Below are 22,090 nucleotides of genomic sequence, written 5' to 3'. Positions count from 1 at the left end.
AGCCCACAGGCCACCAGTTAGGCTTGCAGCCAGCAAGCCCACAGTCTGCCAACCGCAGCCAGCAAGCCACAGCCTGCCAGCCAGCAAGCCACAGCCAGCAAGCCACAGCCTGCCAGCCGCAGCCAGCAAGCCAACAGCCTGTTAGCCGCAGCCAGCAAGCCCACAGCCTGCCAGCCGCAGCCAGCAAGCCCACAGCCTGCCAGCAGTAGCCAGCAAGCCCACAGCCTGCCAGCAAGCCCACAGCCTGCCAGCCGCAGCCAGTAAGCCCACAGCCTTCCAGCAAGCCTACAGACTGCCAGCCAGCAACAGTAATTAAGGTAAGAGGAGCCAACTTGGCCTAGGTATCAGCGAGCTATTTTGTGTTGCTATATTGTGAATAGGAACCAGAGTGTTGGAGAGACCCCCCTCCAGGCCCCATTAGACTCCATTGTAGTCTCTAATGGGACCTGGAGGAAATTCTTTCTAACACACTCTCTAAAGGACACTGAGATAGCGTCTAGAATGCTCCCCCCCTCCATGGCCCATTAGCCCTCAATTGTAGTCTCTACTGGGGCCTTGAAGGGATTATTGCACTTTTGTTCCTTGTGTCTAAAGATTTTGTAGGGTGTGGCTGGAGGCGGTGCATGGAGGCGGGACATGGGTGGCGCTTGCTGCGGAGTATGGGTGGGGCCTGTAAGGGGGCCCTTGATTTATTTTGCCCGGGGGCCCTGAGGGTTCTCAGTCCGCCCCTGCACACACAGTATATTCATTACATACACACTGCATCCCCAGCAAAAACACACGTACCTCCCATACAAATACAACATCCTCTATACACATAGTGATGGAATCTACTCTGCACAGACACACTACAGTAACATAAACATATCAGCAATAAACCTACAAGTTCCAAATTGGGGCAGCATTTCATCCTTGCACAGCACAATGTCTTTAGCCGGCCTGGTCACTAACAATATGGAGCTCCAAGAAAAGAGGGACAGAAGGATTTAGGTTCAAAATAGGGACTGCCCTTCCTTAATAGGGACAGTTGTGTGTGTGTTTATTTACATATATATGTATAATTGACGAGACAAGCAGGGCCATCCTAAATACTAATGGCACCCTGGCCAAAACTCTGCTTATGAGTCCCCCTGCCTTCCACGAAAATAAATATATTTATTTTCGTGGAAGGCAGGGGGACCCATGAGTAGAGTCTTGGCCAGAGGGTTATTAGTATTAAATACGGCCCTGCTCATCCATTAGTGTGAAATAATACTTTTCATGAAGGGATTATCATTATTATAGCATCAATACATTTTAAAGCACTTGACAGTTTTACAAAGGGATATAAAACTGCAGACATAAAATAGGCCCCTGCTCAGACAAGCTTACATTACAGATTATACATTCCAGCATTGTAGTATTTCTGTATTATTTTTAGCTGAGGGACAGCCATAATGTTGCTGCCCCAAACTCATTGGAGCAATGGGAGCTATGTATGACTAATGGGAGCTTTGTTTGAGTGATGCAAGCGCTGCAGGAGTAATGTAAGCTTTGTATAAATAATGGAAGCTCTGTGGTAGTAGTAGGAGCTTTGTATGAGTAATGGATCCATGTAGAAGTAATGGGAGCTTTGTATGAGCTCTGTAAGAGTAATGGAAGCTCTGAATGAGTACTGGAAGCTCTGTATAAGTAATTGGAGCTCTGTAGGACAAATTGGATTTCTGTATGAAAAATGGGACATCTGTATGAATGACAACTCTGTCGAGATAATGGGAGCTCTGAAAGAATACTGTGAGCTCTGTAAGAGTAATGGTAGCTCTGTATAAGTAATGGGAACTCTGTGTGAATAATGGGAGCTCTATATGAGTAATTGGAGCTCTGTATAAGTAATGGGAGCTCTGTATTAGTACTGGGAGGTATGTATGAGTACTTTGAGCTCTGTATAATGGTAGCTTTGTATAATGGTAGCTCTGTATAAACAATGGGAGCTCTGTAAGAGTAATGGGAACTCTGTGTAAGTAATGGTATGTATGTATGTATATATATATATAGTATATATATAGTCATAAATAAACTACAAACTCCCCCAATCCACTCCCAACCCTCCACTGTCAAAGTGGATAACCAAACCCTGCAACTTCCCTTAGATGTAGCAAATGCCTTTAACAATTATTTTGTCGGATGCTCTACTGCCCTGATTGCCAAGCTAATAAATAGCACACATCCTGAAACTACAAATGTGGATCGGGTCTCACTAAATTTGCAAACGCCCAATATAGACAAGTTCATTTTTAGACCTGTACCTGTTAGTGTCATTGAAAAACATCTTAATAATCTAAAAATGAAAAACCAGTCCGGACCTGACCAAATCCCAGCAATGCTGTTGAAGCTCAGTGCGCCGGCAATTGCTAAACCCGTCGCAACTCTAATTAACGAATCCTTGGTGTCTGGATACTTACCCAAACTTTGGAAGACTGCGAGAGTAGTGCCTATCCATAAAAGTGGTGACACTTCTTTGGTTTCTAACTATCGCCCAATATCATTGCTCCCGGTATTGTCAAAAATCTTAGAAAAATGTGTTCATACGCAACTATGTGAGTATTACCAACAATCAAACTATCTGACCCCTGATCAATCGGGCTTTCGCCAGAATCACTCCACTACAACTGCCCTCTTAAAAGTTTGCAATGACATCCAAACTGGCATGGAACAAGGAGACCTAACTGGAGCTATTTTCCTTGATTTTGCTAAGGCCTTTGACACAGTAGACCACGACATTCTACTGCACAAACTCAAAAAACTCAGGTATTGGTGATCATTCGCTAAACTGGTTTTGATCGTATGTATCGGAACGCTCGCAATATGTGTCCATTTCTGACAGCGACTCCCTCCCTCTCCCAGTCACGTGTGGTGTTCCCCAAGGTTCCATTCTCGGCCCCCTACTATTTTCATTATTTATAAATGATCTGCCTAATGTCTGCAAATTCTCAAATGTACACATGTACGCAGATGACACAGTAATCTATGCGAGCAATTCCAATCTACCGCAGCTTGAGGCTATGCTCCAAGACCAGTTTACAGAGGTAGAAAAGTGGATCGCAAAAAACAAACTGTTCCTGAACACTGACAAAACTGTCACAATGATCTTTGGAACAGTACCTAAATTACACAAATTACACAATTCCCACCTATCTATCAAAACAATTTCAAATGGCACACTGACCGCAGTCCACTCTTTCAAATACTTGGGTATGATATTAGACCCCAATCTATCTTTTGGCCTGCACATAGAAAAGCTTGCATCTAAACTTTATCCAAAACTAGGTGCCCTGTACAGAAACAAATCCTGCCTAAGCCCTTCAGTAAAGGAAAAGATTGTACAGCAAATGCTGATGCCAATCATTGATTATGGGGATGTAGTATATGCATCTGCATCGCAATCCCACATTAACCCCTTCAGGACGGAGTCAATAGTGCACGTTCTGATCAAAACAAAACGTAAACAAAAACTGGAATTTGCGCTATATGTCTGTTCAACCGTAATTCACCGCTGTCACATTAAGTGCACCCACACTTATTATATATCATTTTGTTCAGGAGAAACAGGGCTTTAATTTATCAATAACTATTCATATATGGAACATAATTTATTATGAATAAAATTTAAAAAAATGTGAGAAAATAAGATTTATTTTAAATTTGTATTTCCGTCTGCCATTTTAGCTGTGAGTGTCATAATACTGTTAGGTTTTACTGCAAAAAAAATGCACATATTTGTAATCAGCGATGTCTCACGAGTACAACAGTACCCCCCATTAACAGGTTTTATGGTGTTTTGGAAAGTTACAGGGTCAAATATAGAACGTTCCATTTTCAAATTGAAATTTTTCAGATTAGTAATGTTACCTTTGAGACGGTGTGGTAGCCCAGGAAAGAGAATTACCCCCATAATGGCATACCATTTGAAAAAGTAGACAAGCCAAGGTATTGAAAGTGGGGTATGTTTAGTACTTTTTAGTAGCCACTTAGTCACAAACACTGGCCGAAGTTAGCGTTCATATTTGTTTTTGTGTGAAAAAAGCAAAAAACTAATATTTGGCCAGTGTTTGTGACTAAGTGGCTACTAAGAAAGACTGGACATTCCCCACTTGCAATACCTCGGGTTGTCTACTTTTGCAAATGGTATGCCATCATGGGGGTTGTGGCGAAACCGACCTCGCCACGTGTCCTTGGAGGGGGCTGCTTGCCGCCTCTTGCCTTTGGACTATGGACCAGACTTTATGTGAATGTGTTAACCCAGATAGCTATACCATGGAGCCTATTCATATAATGAAAGACTATGGGAAAGACTTTAGCTCCATGGCAATTGTACTGTGTGAATAGGATCTGCGCGCTATTCGGTAGTTTTATGCGCTCAGATCCCAGCTATCTGGGGATATGTGAAATGTCTGTGTGTTATGGGTAAAAAGTAACTTTCTGTATTTTAAAGTGTTTTATGTCTTTCTGTAACCATGGGGTTAATGGAGTCTGTCTCTGTGCTGGAGATAATTAGATTACTTCTCCAGCACAGAGAAGGCTCTGTAAAAAACAGTCTGAGCTGGAAAGTCAGGGGTTTTAAAAGATACTTTACTAACTTTTGAACCCCTGGTCTGATCCATGCCATTTTTTTATATGTTGTTCCCCTGAATGGATTGATTGTGGATATGTATTTTTATGTGAATGTGATGTATGGTTTTAGAGTTAGGAAAGTTGTGTAAAAGTATATTTTAAACTGTATGCATAATGGGATTATGTGTCACACTAAGGGGAGGGGATGTGTGGGAGGTAACATCTATGTCATTGGTTCTTTTATGCCTCCCCCTGGGTGTGGCCTGTATGTGTGAGTTGGAAATAAAAGCCAGGCTGGATGAGCCAGTCCTGAGTTCCTGTTTTACCCTCAAAGTGATGTGTCGTCTCATTATTGGGGGGAAGGATTTATTGTATGCTGTTCCAGTTGACTGCTAGGAGTACAACCTATTCGTATGGTTCCTATTCAATGGTCTACAGCATTCATATGCTTGGGAGAATTTAAAAGGTTTCTCGGATTCGGATTGTGGTGTCTGCCAGAGGGCTTGGAGTCCTCAGGAAGCACTAGGAGCATCCATTAACGGAGGTACTCAGTCGGGGTGCCAGGTGATCCGTTACAGGGGTAATTCTCATTCCTGGGCTACCATACGCTCTCAAAGGCAACATAACTAATCTGGCAAATTTCAATGTGAAAAAAATGAAATGCAAGCCTTATATGTGACTCTCTAACTTTCCAAAACACCATAAAACCTGTACATGGGGGGTACTGTTATTCTCGGGAGACTTCACTAAACACAAATAGTGTTTTAAAACAGTAAAACATATTACAACAATAATATAGTCCATAAAAGTGCCGTTCGTTTGTAAAAAATGCAAAAAACTTCACTTTTACTTAAAATATCATCGTTGTAATACAATTTACCAGAAACACTAATATTTGAGTTCAGCGAAGTCTCTCGAGTAAAACAGTACCCCCTATGTACAGGTTTTATGGTGTCTTGGAGAGTTACAGGGTCAAATATAGTGCTTGCGAATTAAATTCTCTGCACTTTCTCCCTGTGTTGTCAGGCATGTCAATCAAATTTTAATTAATCAAATCACATAATTATGTTAAAAGATTACTTAAATATACATGTAGAATTTTAATATATATACATTATATGCTTTATATGCTTCAGATATGTTCTCTCTGTAATGGCACAAGATGAGCTAAAACCAGCTTGAGTTCTGAGCGGGGACCCACCGAAGGGCAGGCTATTTCAGCTGCTGTCCGTTCTCAGAATACTCTTGCGACCCGTTTTTTCTATACATATATATGTATTTAAATTCTACGTGTATACTAATGTAATCTTTTATGTAATTATATGTATTTATCTATATATATATATTTGTGGTTATTTGTATTTTATATATATATAGATAGATATATATAGAATGTCATTCTAAGTGTATTTTGTTACCAATATATATATATATTAATAACAAAATACAGTTAGAATAAAAATTACATATGGATATATAATTTATATTAAATTTTGTTTCAATATTTTATTTATTTATTTTATTATTTTATTTATTTATTTTAATTATACGTATATATATAATATATATATATGTAGATCTATTATATATAATATATATACATATTATATATATGTAACGTCATTCTAAGTGTATTTGAATACTAATATATATACTTATATAAGTATTAAAATACACTTTGTATGACGTTACATATATATAATATGTATATATATTATATATATAATATATATACATATATTATATATATATAAAAATACTTTTAATTTATTTTATAATATGTTTAATTATTTTTTTTTACACTACCTACCAGCAGGGGGACTGTCTGATATTTTAGACAGTCCCCCTGCTGGCAGATCCATAGCCAGCTATAGGGGACCATGTGATCGCTCTTTGAGAGCGATCACATGGCCCCCGGGGGCCTCATTTGCCATGTGGGGGCTGCCTGGGCTGTCAGGCAGCCCTCCAGAAGAGGATCGCGGCGGAGGTGAGTAGTTGCTGGCTCCTGGGGGTTGCAGCCGTTACGGCATTCCATGCCGCCGCAGCGGCTTTAAAGCCCATTTAAAGCGCGACGGCATGGAACGCCGTAACGGCGTTAAGGGGTTAATAAACTCAACACATTGTATAACTCATTCTGCCGATTTGTGCTACAATGTAATTACAGGACCCACCATTGTGACATGCTAAAAGAACTAAACTGGCTGTCGCTGGAATCCAGACGCACCCTTCATCTTTCCAGCCTTGTGTTTAAGAGCTTTTCTGGGAAACTCCCACCCTACCTGAACGCAATGCTTTCCCCGGCTGTTCCCACTTCCTACAACCTCCGATCCAGTACCAACACTTTACTTAGTCTACCTCAATATAAAAAGAAAGCGGCTCGATCCTCCTTCTCCTACAGAGCACCGCATTTGTGGAACGACCTCCCGCACAAATTAAAATCTTCCCTAAGCTTAAAGTCCTTTAAGAGATCCCTCTCTACATACCTCAAAACAGAATGCACCTGACATGGTTGATTATATGTTTCCTACCTGTTTTATGTTAAATTTTGTATATATTGTATATTAATATTGTTTTTGTATTTTATTGTACACTAACTGTAACAATCCAATGATTTGTGGACCCAGGACATACTTGAAAACGAGAGAAATCTCAATGTATCTTTCCTGGTAAAATATTTTATAAATAAATAATATATGCATGTATGAGTACTGTGAGCTCTGTAAGAGTAATGGGAGCTCTGTATAAGTAATGGTATGTATGTATGTATGCATGTATGAGTACTGTGAGCTCTGTAAGAGTAATGGGAGCTCTGTATAAGTAATTGGAGGTATGCATGAGTACTGTGAGCTCTGTACGAGTAATGGTAGCTCTGTATAAACATTGGGAGCTCTGTAAGAGTAATGGGAACTCTGTGTAAGTAATGGTATGTATGTATGTATGAGAACTGTGAGCTCTGTCTGTGAGCTCACTCACTCCCTAGCCCTCTCTCACACACACTGCCATTTGCTACTGGGACATAAAACGATCCAGTAACTTGACATCACAAAGGGCAACTTCCGACCAATCAGAAGTTGAGGGGGTGTGGCCAAGCGGTGGCGGGAAATTCTTTGGAGGTTGCATTGTAGGGACCCCGGAAGTGAGTGTCCACCGTTTAACTGTGCTTTGAAGTATCCCGGGCCGAGTCCAGGACCCCCAGCTCTCCATCCCACCCGCCATGGATAACTTCCAGAAGGTGGAGAAGATCGGGGAGGGCACCTATGGCGTGGTGTACAAAGCCCGCAACAGGGAGACTGGGGAGGTGGTCGCCCTGAAAAAGATCCGCCTGGACACGTAAGGAAACGACCACCATGACACCATAACCACCTCGCATAGTGCTTAATATCCCACCTGGAGATTAACCTCTATATACTGTGTGCGACGCTGGGTAATGGCAGCAATGTGTTCCAAGACACGGGGTTTGCTTCAGGAGTTAAAGAGTTAATAGTGAGCACAGCTGTCTGTCCATAATGTAACCTGAAACCATCATGGCCACCTTCTGGGGCTGAGGTGGAAAATACTGGACACTTTAGACTGGATTTAGTTATTAACACTGTGAGTGCCACAAAGTAAACAATGCTCTCAAAACTATATTTTTGCATGTAAGTGGTCATGACACTGTTAATATAAAGGTTCATGTAAAATGGGGGAACATAAGGCACTCAAGAAACTAAATGATTAGGTTTCTCCTTTATCCAGTACTATTACATGCTTCATGCAGCATCTAGCACTTTTAAACTGTTAGTAAAACAATAAAAAAAATAATATATATATATATATATATATATATATATATATGAAAAGCGTTTTTTGAATGTGTTGGAATTTTGAATTGCAATGCAAATTAACAGATGGGCATGAGACAAAGTAGGTACTGCTCTCTTACATGTAATTACTCATCTTTGGCAAAAGGAGCTTGCATTGCTATTTCCCATCAGCCTTTGGTTGCAATGGTATCATCTCTTGTGGTGCACAACAGCTGGCACTTTATTGCACTTGTACACTATTATCTGTGGAAGGTCTTGTGGTATCCTCCAAAGAACCTGTTTTGCACTCTTGTACACAGCACAGTAGTGAATAAGTTGCCACCAGTTGAAGATGTATGGCAACACCAAGGTATGAGTAAAGTATATTTCATTAACTATTCCATTCGTTCCCACCTTCATACAAGTAACATTGCCACTTTATTAGTTTTAATGGAATTATACAATGTAGCATCTTGATTTCATAATGATGACACTGTGACATTTAGCACACAACGGAAGGTAAATACAATGTTAAAGGGTCATTACAGGCACTCAGACCACTTTATCTCATTTAAACGGTCTGGATGCAGTGCACCTGTCTCCTTAAATCTGCAATTGCGATTATTGCAGTTATTCAGAAACTGCACTAATTACCTTGCAGGCATAACTCCATCTCTAGTGGATGTGTCTATAGAATGTAAGCTCGATCGAGCAGGGTCCTCTTCAATCTATTGTTCCTGTAAGTTTATTTGTAATTGTCCTATTTATAGTTAAATCCCCTTCTTAATATTGTAAAGCGCTACGGAATCTGTTGACGCTATATAAATTGCAATAATAATAATAATGTGTACCAGACAGCCACTATAGGCGCATCCTGGTCTTTAGCAGACTTTTGGTCTGCTAAATGATGCTGGACGTCCTCATGCTTTACACGAGCACTCCTTGCATCAGCTAAAACCCCTTATGAAAGCATTGATTCAATGCTTTTCTATGAAGGTGTCCTAATGCGATCCCTAGTTGCGGACGGACTGTCCACAACTCCTTCTGTCTTCTGTAATTCGTTCTGCTTAGGGGTGCTTTGTCACTGAAGAGGACTGCCACTAGAGGTCTTAGTAGGCAGCAATGTAAACCCTGCCTTTTCTTTGAAAATGTAGCATTTACATTGAAAAGGCTACAGGGACAGGATATAGGCACCAGAACCACTATGTTAAGCTGTAGTGGTTCTGGTGACTACAGTGTCCCTTTAAAAAAAAAACTGTCTCCTAACATTTTTAGCTGGCTCTTAGATTCCAAACAAACTTGTCAAGCCCTGGAATAGATTGTAGGGAGAATTACAGGTACCATTTAAATCCAGCACATCTGCCTCAACATGGCCATATTATTGCAACATAACTTTTTATTAAAAGTGGCTCTGCCACTTGAGTTTTACATGAAGACAAATCATTATTGAATACTGTTGTTGACTAAGTTGGAATTTCATAGAAATTCCAGGACAATCAAAATGTATTGTAAAACAAATTTGAGACTACTCATGTGAAAGAGTGCAATCACACCAATAATGTTTTATTCCAATTGTAGGCTTTTCTCTTGAGAAAAGTCGGAGACTGGGCTGAAATGTTACTGGTAATATTCTGAAAACCTGCTCGTTTGGAATATGAGCGTTTGATCTCTTCGTTATTATTTATGTGGATTGGAGTTGCCTCTTAAGATATTTCTAGCACTGCAGTTGCTTTGGCAGAGGTGCTTTAATGAACATTTATGTTGCTTTTTAATTCTATTCTGATATTGTGAGGACTTTGCATGAGCTTTTAATTAGTTTTTCATTTGATGTGCAGTGTCTTTTTTTTACTTTTTTCACAAGTTTTCCTTCCAGCATCTGTCAAATGCTTTTTCCGCGCTCCTTTGTTTGGGGCAATATGGATGCAGTGCAGGTTTGCGTGTGCTACATAGTGTAGTGAGAATCATCAAGTCTGTATGAATTGTAAGTCAGTTGGTTCTCTGGCAATTGATCAGTCAAGAGCTGCATAGTGTATGGCTATGAGAATGAGTATGTTTTAATGATTTGTGTGTAATAAAAGCTATAATAAAAAAAAAATTACATTTATTTTAATATGTGAGTCATAATTTTGGTTTTTCCCTGTCCTCCTTCATTCAAATATATATATATATTTTTTTTTGTATCTAACTTTATCTAGAGAGACAGAAGGGGTTCCAAGTACAGCTATCCGTGAAATCTCTCTACTCAAGGAACTGAACCATCCCAATATTGTCAAGTAAGTGGAATCAACACAGAGCTAGCACAGAGATGTGTACAACATCAAAATTAAAGAAACACTATAGGCACTCTAGCTCACTGAAGTGGTCTGGGTACAGTGTCCCTATTGCACTTAGTGCTGCAATGTAAAAGATTGCAGTTCCAAAAAAAACTGCATTGTTTACATTGCAGCACTAAGTTTGCCTCCAGTGACTTTCTACCAGACAGGCGCTTTGTGGCTGAAAACAGAATTTTGTTCCGGTAATTGACACTGGGCGTCCTCACGCTCTGCATGAGGACATCCAGTGCCTATTTCCCCATTAAAGGGACACTCCAGGCACCCAGACCACTTCTGCCCATTGGTGTGGTCTGGGTGCCAACTCCCACTACCCTTAACCCTGCAAGTGTAATTATTGCAGTTTTCATAAACTGCAATATTTACCTTGCAGGGTTAAGTCCTCCTCTAGTGGCTGTCAAATAGAGACAGCCACTAGAGGACACTTCACGAAAAGTGTGTTATGACGCTGGATGTCCTCATGCTATGTGAGGACCTCCAGCGTCGCCGAAATCCCCATAGGAGAAAGCATTATTGGGTTTTATTCCTTGTGGTGGTGGTCTAGATTTTTGTGTGTGTGTTTAGCATACCTTAAGCTTGTAGGCATATTTTACCTTTTATTATTATTTATATAGCGCCAGCAAATTCCGTCGTGCTGTACACTGGGTGAACTAACACACGTAATTGTAACCAGACAAATAGACAAATAGATGTTTATAGTGCAAACAAATGCTGTTTCATTTTTATTTTCTTCCCTTTTTCTTTGTGTTAATCTGTCTGACATTTATCTCAATCTCAGGCTTCTTGATGTAATTCACACAGAGAACAAGCTTTACCTCGTCTTTGAGTTTCTCAACCAGGACCTGAAGAAATTCATGGATGGCTCAAATATCACCGGGATACCCTTGGCCCTTGTTAAAGTGAGTAACGTTACACTTCCTCCAGCTCTAATTATCTACTATTTAAAATTTAGTTTTCCTAGCTTTAATAGCCTTAATGTTTTCCTCTGATTACATTTATTCTTGGTTTCCAAACAACTCTCCCAAGGAATATCTGTCCTCGGTAAAGATATAGTGATTTGAAGGGGGTTAAGTTACAACCTAGGTGGCTCTCACCCACCACAACACTATCTGGCTCAGGTGGTGGATTATGTGGCATGGAAGCAAGGTCTATGCTGCTCCCCTCCCAATGAGAGATGCAAGAATATATGCATGGTGCCCCCTAATATCATTATAACTATAAATAATCCACCGTTATGAATTATATAATATATTAAGTGACAAAGATTTATTCTCCTGCTTCAGAGTTACTTGCACCAGCTGCTGCAAGGATTGGCTTTCTGTCACTCTCACAGAGTACTACACCGGGACCTCAAACCACAAAACCTGCTTATTAATGAAGATGGAGCGATCAAGCTTGCAGATTTTGGACTGGCACGAGCATTTGGTGTGCCTGTGAGAACTTATACTCACGAGGTTAGTTTGTGACAAAATTATATTTTTTTGATGTGTTTTATATTGCTGCTGTTGGTTAGATTGTTTGCGGCTTGATGATGCAATACACTTAAGCATGACTTGGAAAAAAAAATATATATTTTATGCAATTTCCCCGTGAGTTTCATGCTTGCTTGCACTGTGTACAGTGAGACCCTAACTTTCAGTTACAGCTCATAAAAGGGTACACTCGAACAATGTGGGGATACATTTAAACGGACGTCTTTCTGCTCTCCTAGATTTGTAATAAACCTGAAGATCCCAAATTCCTTGGCGGTGTCACTTGCACTATATAAAACAGTGCCTGGGGGTTCCTGAGCCCTGGTACAAAAAAATTGACCAGCAGACTCAAGAAAGGTGCTATGATGATCACCCTAGCACCAACTTGTTACTACATAATAAAGAAAATCTAGCTGGTCTATTCTCATGTCCTAGAACATAACTGAGAAGTAGGTGTCCCTAACTCATGGACAACAAGCCACCACTAGTTGCAGTGGTATTTTGCATCACTTTGGCATGAGATTTTTATTATTGTTGCAAGAGGATATGGGGACTATGAAACACTAGATTTCTAAAGCTGTGGCTAGGGTCACAATGTAGTCAAGGAATTGAGTGGAGTGAGGCACGAGTTCCTGCCCTCTCACATCTTTCAACAATAATCAGCAGCCCACGGTTGGGGATTACAGAGGACAGTACTTGAGCCTCGAGTTAATGGGTAGCCCTTGTAACCATGACATACAAAATGCTTGTCTTCAATTATATTTTGGGAACTGCAGCTCTCTTGCTGTTGTGGGTAAACTATTTGTATGGACATTCCATTACCTTGGGGCTCAAGTATTGTTTATTTTAAAACTGTAGTGTTTATATTGCTGGATAAAAGTACATCTCTAGTGGCTGTCGGGTATAACAGCCGTATTGGGCACTTCCACTGCACTGAGTAAAATTCAGCAACGCATTGATTTGTTGCTTCTCTATGGGAAAGTTTGTATGTGTATTTATAATAATAAAGAAATATATATATATTTTTAAATATTAATTTATACATTTATTATTTAAAAAAAATAAATAAAAAAATTCCACCTGCCGCAAGGCCTCCTTCCTGATGGTCCAATCCAATGCTACCCCAAAATATGTGTGTATCTTTTTATGAACTATAAATGTAAGTTAGGGTCTCTGTGTCAGTATAAAAACTCTATTTGCTGTTTAATATGAAGGTTTTTTTTTTTTTTTTAACTGATATATAAACCTCAAATAATTGGGCCTAGACTATAAGAATAGGTTTTAATTCGAAGCAGGAAGAAGTGTTCAGAGTGCAAATGGTAAACGTTTTTGTTCTTCTGTTTCTACCAGGTTGTCACACTCTGGTATCGGGCTCCTGAAATTCTTCTCGGCTGTAAATACTACTCCACCTCTGTGGACATATGGAGTCTTGGATGCATTTTTGCAGAAATGGTAGTGGAACTTTCACTTTAAATTCACTGCTTACATTTGTAAATTGTGTGTTTGCACATAGAAAAAGCTAAATGTTAAAAGGCATTGTCCTTTTTATGGTCCCAAGTGCACTTCAGATGGTAAATGGTTTAAAGCAGTGGTTCCCAACCCAGTCCTCATGGCCCACAAACAGTCCAGGTTTTGTCAGTATTTCCATTGGAATAAAAAAGTGGAATACATAAATCCTGGACTGTTGGTGGTTCACGAGGACAGGTTTGGGACCACTTTTTTTTTTTTTTATTCTTTATTTTATTGAGGTAGGTAGATAACAATACAAGCATCCAAGGATTAGGTATACAATGTATAATTAGTGTATAGCAGTTCAAAAAAAGATTTGGCAATACCTAATTTTTTGTATTTTAAGAACAGGCAGAAGCAGGCTCAACTTAACATGTTTATATTAATATTTGGTGTTGAACTTGTGAATGGAGAGGGAAAGTCAGACATGTGGATGGGACCACTGTTTTTAAAGTGCATGAGTACCAACGCGTTCCAGAGTTACATGGTTACATAGCTGAAAAGAGATTTGCGTCCATAAAGTTCAGCCTTCCTCACATGGTTTTTTTTTGTTTTTTGTTTTTTTTTGATCCAACATTAATAGTGCATTCACGAATATTTAGTATCCCTCCTAATATTTTTTGACTGGTAACAACTTTTTTTTTATGTAGACGAGCACTTTGAATTATTTTATAGTATTTCATCCTCATCAATCTAAGTACTGTTTTTGAGACCCTCCCCTACCAAAGACTATTTCCATGCGTAACTTTTCTCTTCAGTGCACATATACACCTTAATAAAATTGAGGTGCATTTCAGTTATGGAACAAATAATGTAGCTGCAAATCCTTAAAACGCTTGTGTTAAAACACAAAATAATCTAATACTTGACACACCATAAATATAGCATGTAAATAATTGCACATCTGGTCTGAAGAAAGTCATATATTAAGCTCCATGATTTCACTCATGTGATATTGTTTACTTGGTGTGTGGGCTTAAATAAATTTAAAATGCAATAAATATGACAAAACTAAAGTGGAAAGCATGCACATTGTATATCCCTTCTCATGGGTTTACAATAAAATGCATAGCCAGAGATTCTGGTCGTGTGATACTAATGTGGTCCACCACATAATAGGTCACAACTAAAATTCAATACCACCCTATAACAACACTAGGACTTCAAGGCACCAGTGAAGGAAAAGAAGGGGGGGGGGGGGGGGGAGCAGAAGTGGTTATCCTGGGATCACCAATGCAGTTCGGCCCACACGTTATTTTGGTATAGCTATGCATGAAAACTGGCTAACACGCTAACTAATAAGTCTACTTAATACCCTTAACAAAACTTAATTCTAACATTTTGAAGTGTGCACTTCTTGCTAAAAGGTAATATTTGGTCAGATAAAACTTTTTTTTTTTTTATAGTTTGATGTATCTGGTTGTAAGTTATCTAAGAATCAGTGTGATGTCCAAAGTGTCTGCTGATAAGGTTTTATTTTTAATAAAACCTGCCTGGGGGATATGGAAACATTTACAGTTATTCTGCAGGCCCTATTCATTAGTAATGTGGGTATCCGTCTCCTGCTCTGTGTGACTATAACGGAGAATAAGTTCCTTGTCTGCTGCACATAGCATGACTTCAATGTGCTTCTGAAATCAAAGTTTATACTCACAGTGCTTCCTCTCCCTGAGGGTAGAAGGGTGGAGAGGCTAGTGTGGATTTCATTCTGCTTAAGCACTGCTGATTAAAAGAATGTGTACCTTGAGGGTGGATTCGAACTATGATGCACATTTTATTGCACTTGTAGTGATGCAGGGCAACCGTGTGATCAGCAGTGGTTTTGTGTGACTGTTGCTGAAGGAGACCTTTTTTTTTTTCTGTATATAACCAAAGAAGCCCACATACAGAAGAGATAATCTTGCATGCCGAGAACAATAGATTATAAATTACTGTGGATTGTGTTTGCAATGGTGCGTCCTAATTACGGATTAACAAAGGTAATTGTGAACAGTTCAATGAAAGAAAAACTAGTAGAGGAAGATGAGTAGGAAAAAGGGAGAAATTGTGAGGTTGCTTCCAGAACACACTCAAATTGATATTCTTTCTGATTAAGGCAGTATGAGATCTACAGCAATTATCCCACTAGGAATACCTGCAATAATAAGTAGTGCGGGTCCACTCTGTGGTATATCCTCTTTCCATTTTTTGTGAGTTTTTATATATATATATATATATAATATATACACACACACACACACACAGGAGTATCTGATCCTCATCGAGGAAACAGCAGGTCAACATCACTGTAACATTTACAGAACAGGTTGCAAGCATAGCTTTTGGACTACTGCATGCTGGCATATATATATAGGAGGTGCTATTGCATTATTTTACATTTATTTATGTGCACCCTGCCATACATCCCAAGCATCTCTCCAAATGGTACCCCCTACCAGAATGGATCTGGCTGTTTCATAGGCTCCGTTTTGAGAAATCGGTTATGTGGTTGTTTTTTTTTTTTTGTTTTTTGCACGCCCATGCCCAGTGTCGTACCAGCAGCATTGGGGCAGCAGTTAGGATATGGAAAATGAATATTATATTTATTATATATAAAATTATGTTGTGCAGGCAACATTTGTCTGATTTTGTGGAGTATATATTAGCTAGCCTCTTGGGTATTAGGTACTATCAGTAAATGGGCTTATGCGTGAGTTCTGCATGTGAAGCACGCAAAGTAGTACCCCCATATAAGTGAATTGTGTTCCACCAGTTGGCGTCTGGTATGGTAAAGCCAAGATCCCTTCCCCACGCGTAATTACATGATAGTGTTGTTATCTGTGGTGCTGTATAATAAGTTGTAAATTGTTGATCTTTTTTTTTTCTTTTTTTTTTAAATGTAATTTATCAGTCAGACCGCTGTGGCTAGCTTACAGGGTATGAGAGATGTTTGACATTGGTCAACAACAATGATCTAAGTTGGACATCTGAGAACACACTGCAGCTCTGCCCCAGGAAGCACCTCTAGTAACCATATGTGTGGTGGCCAGTGGAGCGATCCATAGGCTGTAATGTAAACACTGCATTTTCGCATTCAGCTGTAGTTGTTGCTGTTGACTATAGTTTCTCTTTAACTAATTTGGTGGAGGAGAACCCTTTGTAATGTTTTTGAACACATCAGGTCCTGGGGCTTTTTTGGAAGGTAGTGATTGCATAATTTTTATCTACATCATTCATGTCAATAGGAGCAGAAGTCCTCTATGAACTGATGAATCTTGTTGCGTTACCTTTTGAGAGTAAAACATTGATTTTGTCTATTGTTGGTTGGTTTGTACATTGTATAATCTAAAAAACATTGCCCCTTTTTAGATTATACAATGTACAAACCTTATAACTAACATTTATAACATAATATAAATATGTAATATATTTATTTTCTCCCAATTCTCATTAGTATAATACACCAAGACACCATAGTCTATACACCTATTAATGTATGGTGATAGAGGTAGAACTTATGAAATTAGATTGTGACCAAACGTGTTGATATAAAAAGATGGTATTTTAGTACAGGTGGTGCTCGTTTTACGACGATTCGCACTTTCGACCAGCTCTCTCGCAGGGTGGTAAGTGCGAGCCGTCGTGGGAGTTGGGATTCTCTGATCTGCTATGTTCGGGGACATAGATGAATGCAACAGATCAATGAATCCCTATAATCTATGTTCGGGGAAATTTTCTCCAAACATAGACAAGCACACCAGAGCAGGAAATCCCTTAACTCCTCACTTACCGTACTAAATTAGTACCTGTATACGGATTTCTATCTCTCAGGTTTACTTACTAGCTCTCTTACTTTTGTGCATACTTTTTTTAGTTTTTAACATATGTAGTGTTCTTTTTTTTTTTTTTTTTTTGATTTGATTTTTGCTTCCAATGAAGATATTTGCTCCATCGGGGAGTCTGATGGGGAAAGAAAATGGTCTGTAGAAATGTCCCTTCGTGTCCTCAACAGGGTCAGTAGGTGGGACTGAGACAGGTTCTTCAGATAGTGATCTACTTATAAAAAGTCCTCTCATAACTGTTTTGTGTGTTAACCCAGATGTAGCACAACCTTTCATATGGTTATCATTGATTGAAAAGTAGTCTTCTAGATTTTCGTAATGATTGTGACAAATTCCATATTATGTAATGGTGTCATTAAGTCTCCAGGTGTTGCAACCTCAGAACTAAAATTGATCTTTTAGTGTTAATAAAAGTGGACAGTGGTGTGACCATAAGATATTCCCTATGTTGCAAGTTGTCATTGATTCTATGTGGGAACTAGGTATTAAGAAAACCTCTATTCTGGAGTAAGAATTGTTAATAGAGTAGTAGGAATAGGACCTTTCCTCTAGGTGTAATGTACGCCAGATGTCGTCATAGTTAGTACTGTATATCAAGTTTGTTTAAGGATTTGCATTGAGATTTTAGAGCTTTATGTATGGAGAAGGACAGGGGCAGTAAAGTATCTAACTTTGGGTCGAGAATGTGGTTAACATTGCCACATTGCTAACTTTGTGAAGACCTTGTGTAAAAATGTTGCTGGTTTGTGTTTGGTGTGTAGATGTTAACTATGGTAGCTATTTCGTTATAGGGAGAAAAAAATTGCCTTTTGCAGTATGGATATAATTGGGCAAATGAGCAACTTGGAGTCAAAATGCATTTATCAGGGCTGCGCATTACTGCTAGTAATAACGAGAATATCGTAGACCAAACAGGTCTGTTGTGTGTTCCAGGTTGCCATCCGAAAATAAACAAAAGTCCTATAAACTAAAGTAAGATAGGTTGAAATTATAAGCATCCACTGGGATGTATCAAGTATCCTATCTTAAAGATCGTGTGGGGCATACTTGCGGAGAGATGGGTGTTCATAGCATCAGAATGAGTCAGAATGCTGTATGTGTGCTGGTGAACCAGAGGGTGTCTTTGACTTTACTGGTGATAGCTTACATTACTGAAGGAGCTTGTATTGTGAATAAATGTCCATTTTGCAACACTATCAAGCTACCGGGCTATGCCCACCGATATTGTATATGGTGATTGTATAAGGCTTCAGTTACCTGCTGGCAGGTCCTGCGTGATTTTTGTGTGACAGCTGATAAACTTGAATGTTGGCATACTTGGTGGAAATATTCTGCTTTGTACGGCTTGATCGCAGCAGAAGTTCTTTTATATGAAAATAATGGCCACGGAGTAGCACATTTCTTGGTACAGAATCGGGTTAGTTTTTAGGATGGTGTACCCAGTGAACCCTGTATAGCGGGTGCATTAACAATGCTATGTCAGGAGCCAATTTCCTAAAGAAGCTATGGATAAACTCCACCAGTCTTGCAGGCAATACAGATTCAGGGATTCCTTTTGGCCTAAGATTATTCCGCTTTGAGTGGTCTTCTAAATCCATAATTTTGACTTTGTATACTTGCAGTCGAAGACTTTTTTAACATTATTTGTCTTAAGCTGCAGATACTAATTTACCATGACCATATCTGTGTGATTAATAAAAGGTTAACATTGATTGAATATAAAAATCCAATTTGTATTTATTTATTTAAAGGAAAGCTCTGAGCTCCATAACCACTATATAAGGGTACATTGGCACACTTCCTCCAGTGTAAATAGTCAAACTTTTTAGAATGGTTTGACTTAGTACCTGGAATTTGCTTGGTGCTGTTTTCTCCCTGTAATAAGCCCAACAGTGCAAAGCTTGGATCACTGACTATCAGCTGGCCTGGCACTACAGGTCTTGGCTCATTAGAGTTAAAGCAAGCTCCTAACATGAGCTTCCAGCGCTCCAAAGAGGAAGAGAGAAGGAAGGTTCTAAAATAGTTTGACTACTTACATTGGCTGTAGCAATTTTTGTGCTTCAGTGTTCTTTTCATGGAAATATGTCAGTTATTCCTTTATTGCAGTGTTACGTTTCAGAGTTCATTACCTCCCTCCAACTCCGAATGATTCATTGTAAATGTTCTCGTTTGCGTCCACACAGCCCTTTTCTGCCATGTGCATTGTCTCATTCTCATTTAACTGTGCTTTTCTTCGTTACAGATTACCAGAAGAGCCCTCTTCCCAGGGGACTCCGAAATCGACCAGCTGTTTCGCATCTTCCGTACACTGGGCACCCCTGATGAAGTGTCTTGGCCAGGAGTGACTTCCATGCCTGATTATAAGACCACTTTTCCAAAATGGGCACGACAGGATTTCAGCAAGGTGGTTCCTCCATTGGATGAAGATGGTAGAAACCTGTTAGCAGTAAGTAATATTTCTAACTCATTACGACTGGATATAACCATTCAAAATATTCGTGTGTGTGTATATTTTAAATGTTTTTTTATTTTTTTGTATACTGCTTATGTGACAAAACCAAAGTCATATAAGCAGTAATGTGTTAAACTGTTGCCATTCAAGTGTTTTAATGTTTTTGTGGGGGGAGGGAATTCCATACTGTAGTAATTCTTATTTAGTGGGAAATTCTAAATGTAAGCAACGTTCCTATATTAGAATGCCTTTTTAGACTTGCATATATACACACAGTTTTTATTTTATTTAATGCTAACCTAGTGAACTAAAACCCAAATTCTTACAGTTACAAATGTGGATGGCAACTAGTTAATAAATGCATAAACACGTTACAAATGCAGATTCAATGGGAGCATGTTGGGATAGAGTGTAAAAAAAAAACAGTTTGAGCAGTTACTGTACTTCTAATGATCCAGCCAACACAAACTTGTTTAGTGTGGTTAAAGATTTTCTGTAAAGTTAAATTTCTACTTACCTGAACCATAGCCTCCATCTGGTAACAGCAAGAAAAACCTCTTGAAGTCACAGTCAACCCGTTCATACCAAAAAAAATAAACTGCTTAAGGGGAATACTATCCAGAGATGCATAAACTTCTACAATCATAATAGTGCATTTATTCACTTATTTTAACCATGAAATAGCAATAAATAGTTATTCTTGCTGTCTCACATGATTGGTGTAATTACTGTATGTTTGATTCTTCCCAGCAAATGCTCCAGTATGACTCCAATAAGCGGATCTCTGCTAAGGTTGCCTTGACGCATCCTTTCTTCCGGGATGTGGGCAGACCAACCCCACATCTGCATTAGACACATGGCTGGAAAATGGATTCACCTTATCGACTGTATAATCAGCAAGGCAGTGACTGACCAGATGGAGCCAGTGGTTTTCAACAGGACTTGTCCTTTTCAGAATGATACTCTGTATCACGCCCTATAATTTATTAACAAACCTTTTTTTCATATTCAAACATTGTTTTACCATATATTTTGTAGTAATGAATAAGTAACATGTTGTAGATACCGTTTGAATATTCAGTCCCTTTCCTCCAAATTTTTATACAGATTATACAGTTCTACGTTGCAGTTGAAACTGTTGACTATTTTATACTCTAACAGTGAGAGGTGGGGGTGTAAATTAACTCGCTTTTAGATGTGACTCCTTTCTTCAAATATTTAAATTCCAGGTTTTCAAATTTAGTATTAGTGTGTGTTTGTGGTTTTTATGTTTGTGCTTTATTTGTTTGTCCCGCCCCAGTCAAAGCTAGCCTCACTGAATGGTTTTTATTCAAAACAAATTGCAATGTTTTCTAAAATCTTCTATAATCTTTACTGGAAAAAAATGTAACCGTGTTTTGCATGTTAGAAGCTGTTCTGGATACTGGGGAAAATAACCTCAGACATGGTGAAAATCTTTGTGTTGTGCTCCAGTACATCAGCTCAAAGTCTATCAGACCCCCAATAGCCTTTATTTTAACCCCCCCCTATATTAGGTTCCATGTTAAGTTTGAACTTTCTTCACGGGTCATATGTTATGTGCTTAGTTTAGGTTAAGTATGGCATTGCTGATTTTGGTCAAAGTGCCTCAATGCTATTGTGGGTTAAGGAATACATCTTTCTTCAAATGGAAAGACTACTGATGTTTTTTTTTTTTTTCTTCCATGTATTTTCTCTGCTTATTTTAAATTAGGACAACGGTCAGCTCACACAATTTTCAATATAACAATCCTTTCATCACGTTATGAAAGGAAAATAACGTACACGTCATTTTAAAACCATTTAACAGCTAAAACTCATCCATATTGTATTGGTATAAAACCGGATCTGTCAGCCATATACATGCATATTTGAACAGTGTTTGAAAACCAACAGTCTCTGTGGTCTTCTCTATTTTACACCCTGTACAGAGTTTTTACATAGACATTTATATTTAGTGAAGACTATTTAATTCAAGGCTCAATGGAAGGATTATTGCATTAAAATAGTTTTGAGGTGACCATTGTCCTTTAAGTGTTAAAAGCTTGCTCTCTGTTTTTGAATGGACAGCTTTTTTTGGCTTTGCATTTTTTAAAATTCTGGTGTCTTTGTATTG

The 22,090-nt window shown here is 38.8% G+C and overlaps 1 protein-coding gene across 1 annotated transcript; it reads left to right on the top strand.

Moving 5' to 3' along the window:
- Nucleotides 1-7,675: 7,675 nt before the first annotated feature.
- On the top strand, nt 7,676-21,198 carry CDK2 (cyclin dependent kinase 2). Its single transcript, XM_063426505.1, has 7 exons — nt 7,676-7,920; nt 10,568-10,645; nt 11,481-11,601; nt 11,986-12,156; nt 13,525-13,626; nt 19,747-19,950; nt 20,707-21,198. Exons 1-7 carry the CDS (start codon nt 7,805-7,807, stop codon nt 20,806-20,808), a joined length of 894 nt encoding a protein of 297 aa, XP_063282575.1. The 5' UTR covers nt 7,676-7,804; the 3' UTR covers nt 20,809-21,198.
- Nucleotides 21,199-22,090: the final 892 nt, after the last annotated feature.

The sequence above is a fragment of the Pelobates fuscus genome, chromosome 1 (assembly GCF_036172605.1).
Source record: "Pelobates fuscus isolate aPelFus1 chromosome 1, aPelFus1.pri, whole genome shotgun sequence".
Classification (NCBI taxonomy): Eukaryota; Metazoa; Chordata; class Amphibia; order Anura; family Pelobatidae; genus Pelobates; species Pelobates fuscus.
The sequence above is the reverse complement of the archived record's forward strand: the minus strand, read 5'-3'. Positions and strand labels throughout refer to the sequence as shown.

Bases quoted from the DNA above. Each gene is read 5' to 3' on its own strand.
- CDK2 (XM_063426505.1), top strand. From the start codon at position 7,805: ATGGATAACTTCCAGAAGGTGGAGAAGATCGGGGAGGGCACCTATGGC. The intron at 12,157-13,524 runs GTTAGTTTGTGA...TGTTTCTACCAG, and splicing joins TGAGAACTTATACTCACGAG to GTTGTCACACTCTGGTATCG. The intron at 19,951-20,706 runs GTAAGTAATATT...GATTCTTCCCAG, and splicing joins ATGGTAGAAACCTGTTAGCA to CAAATGCTCCAGTATGACTC.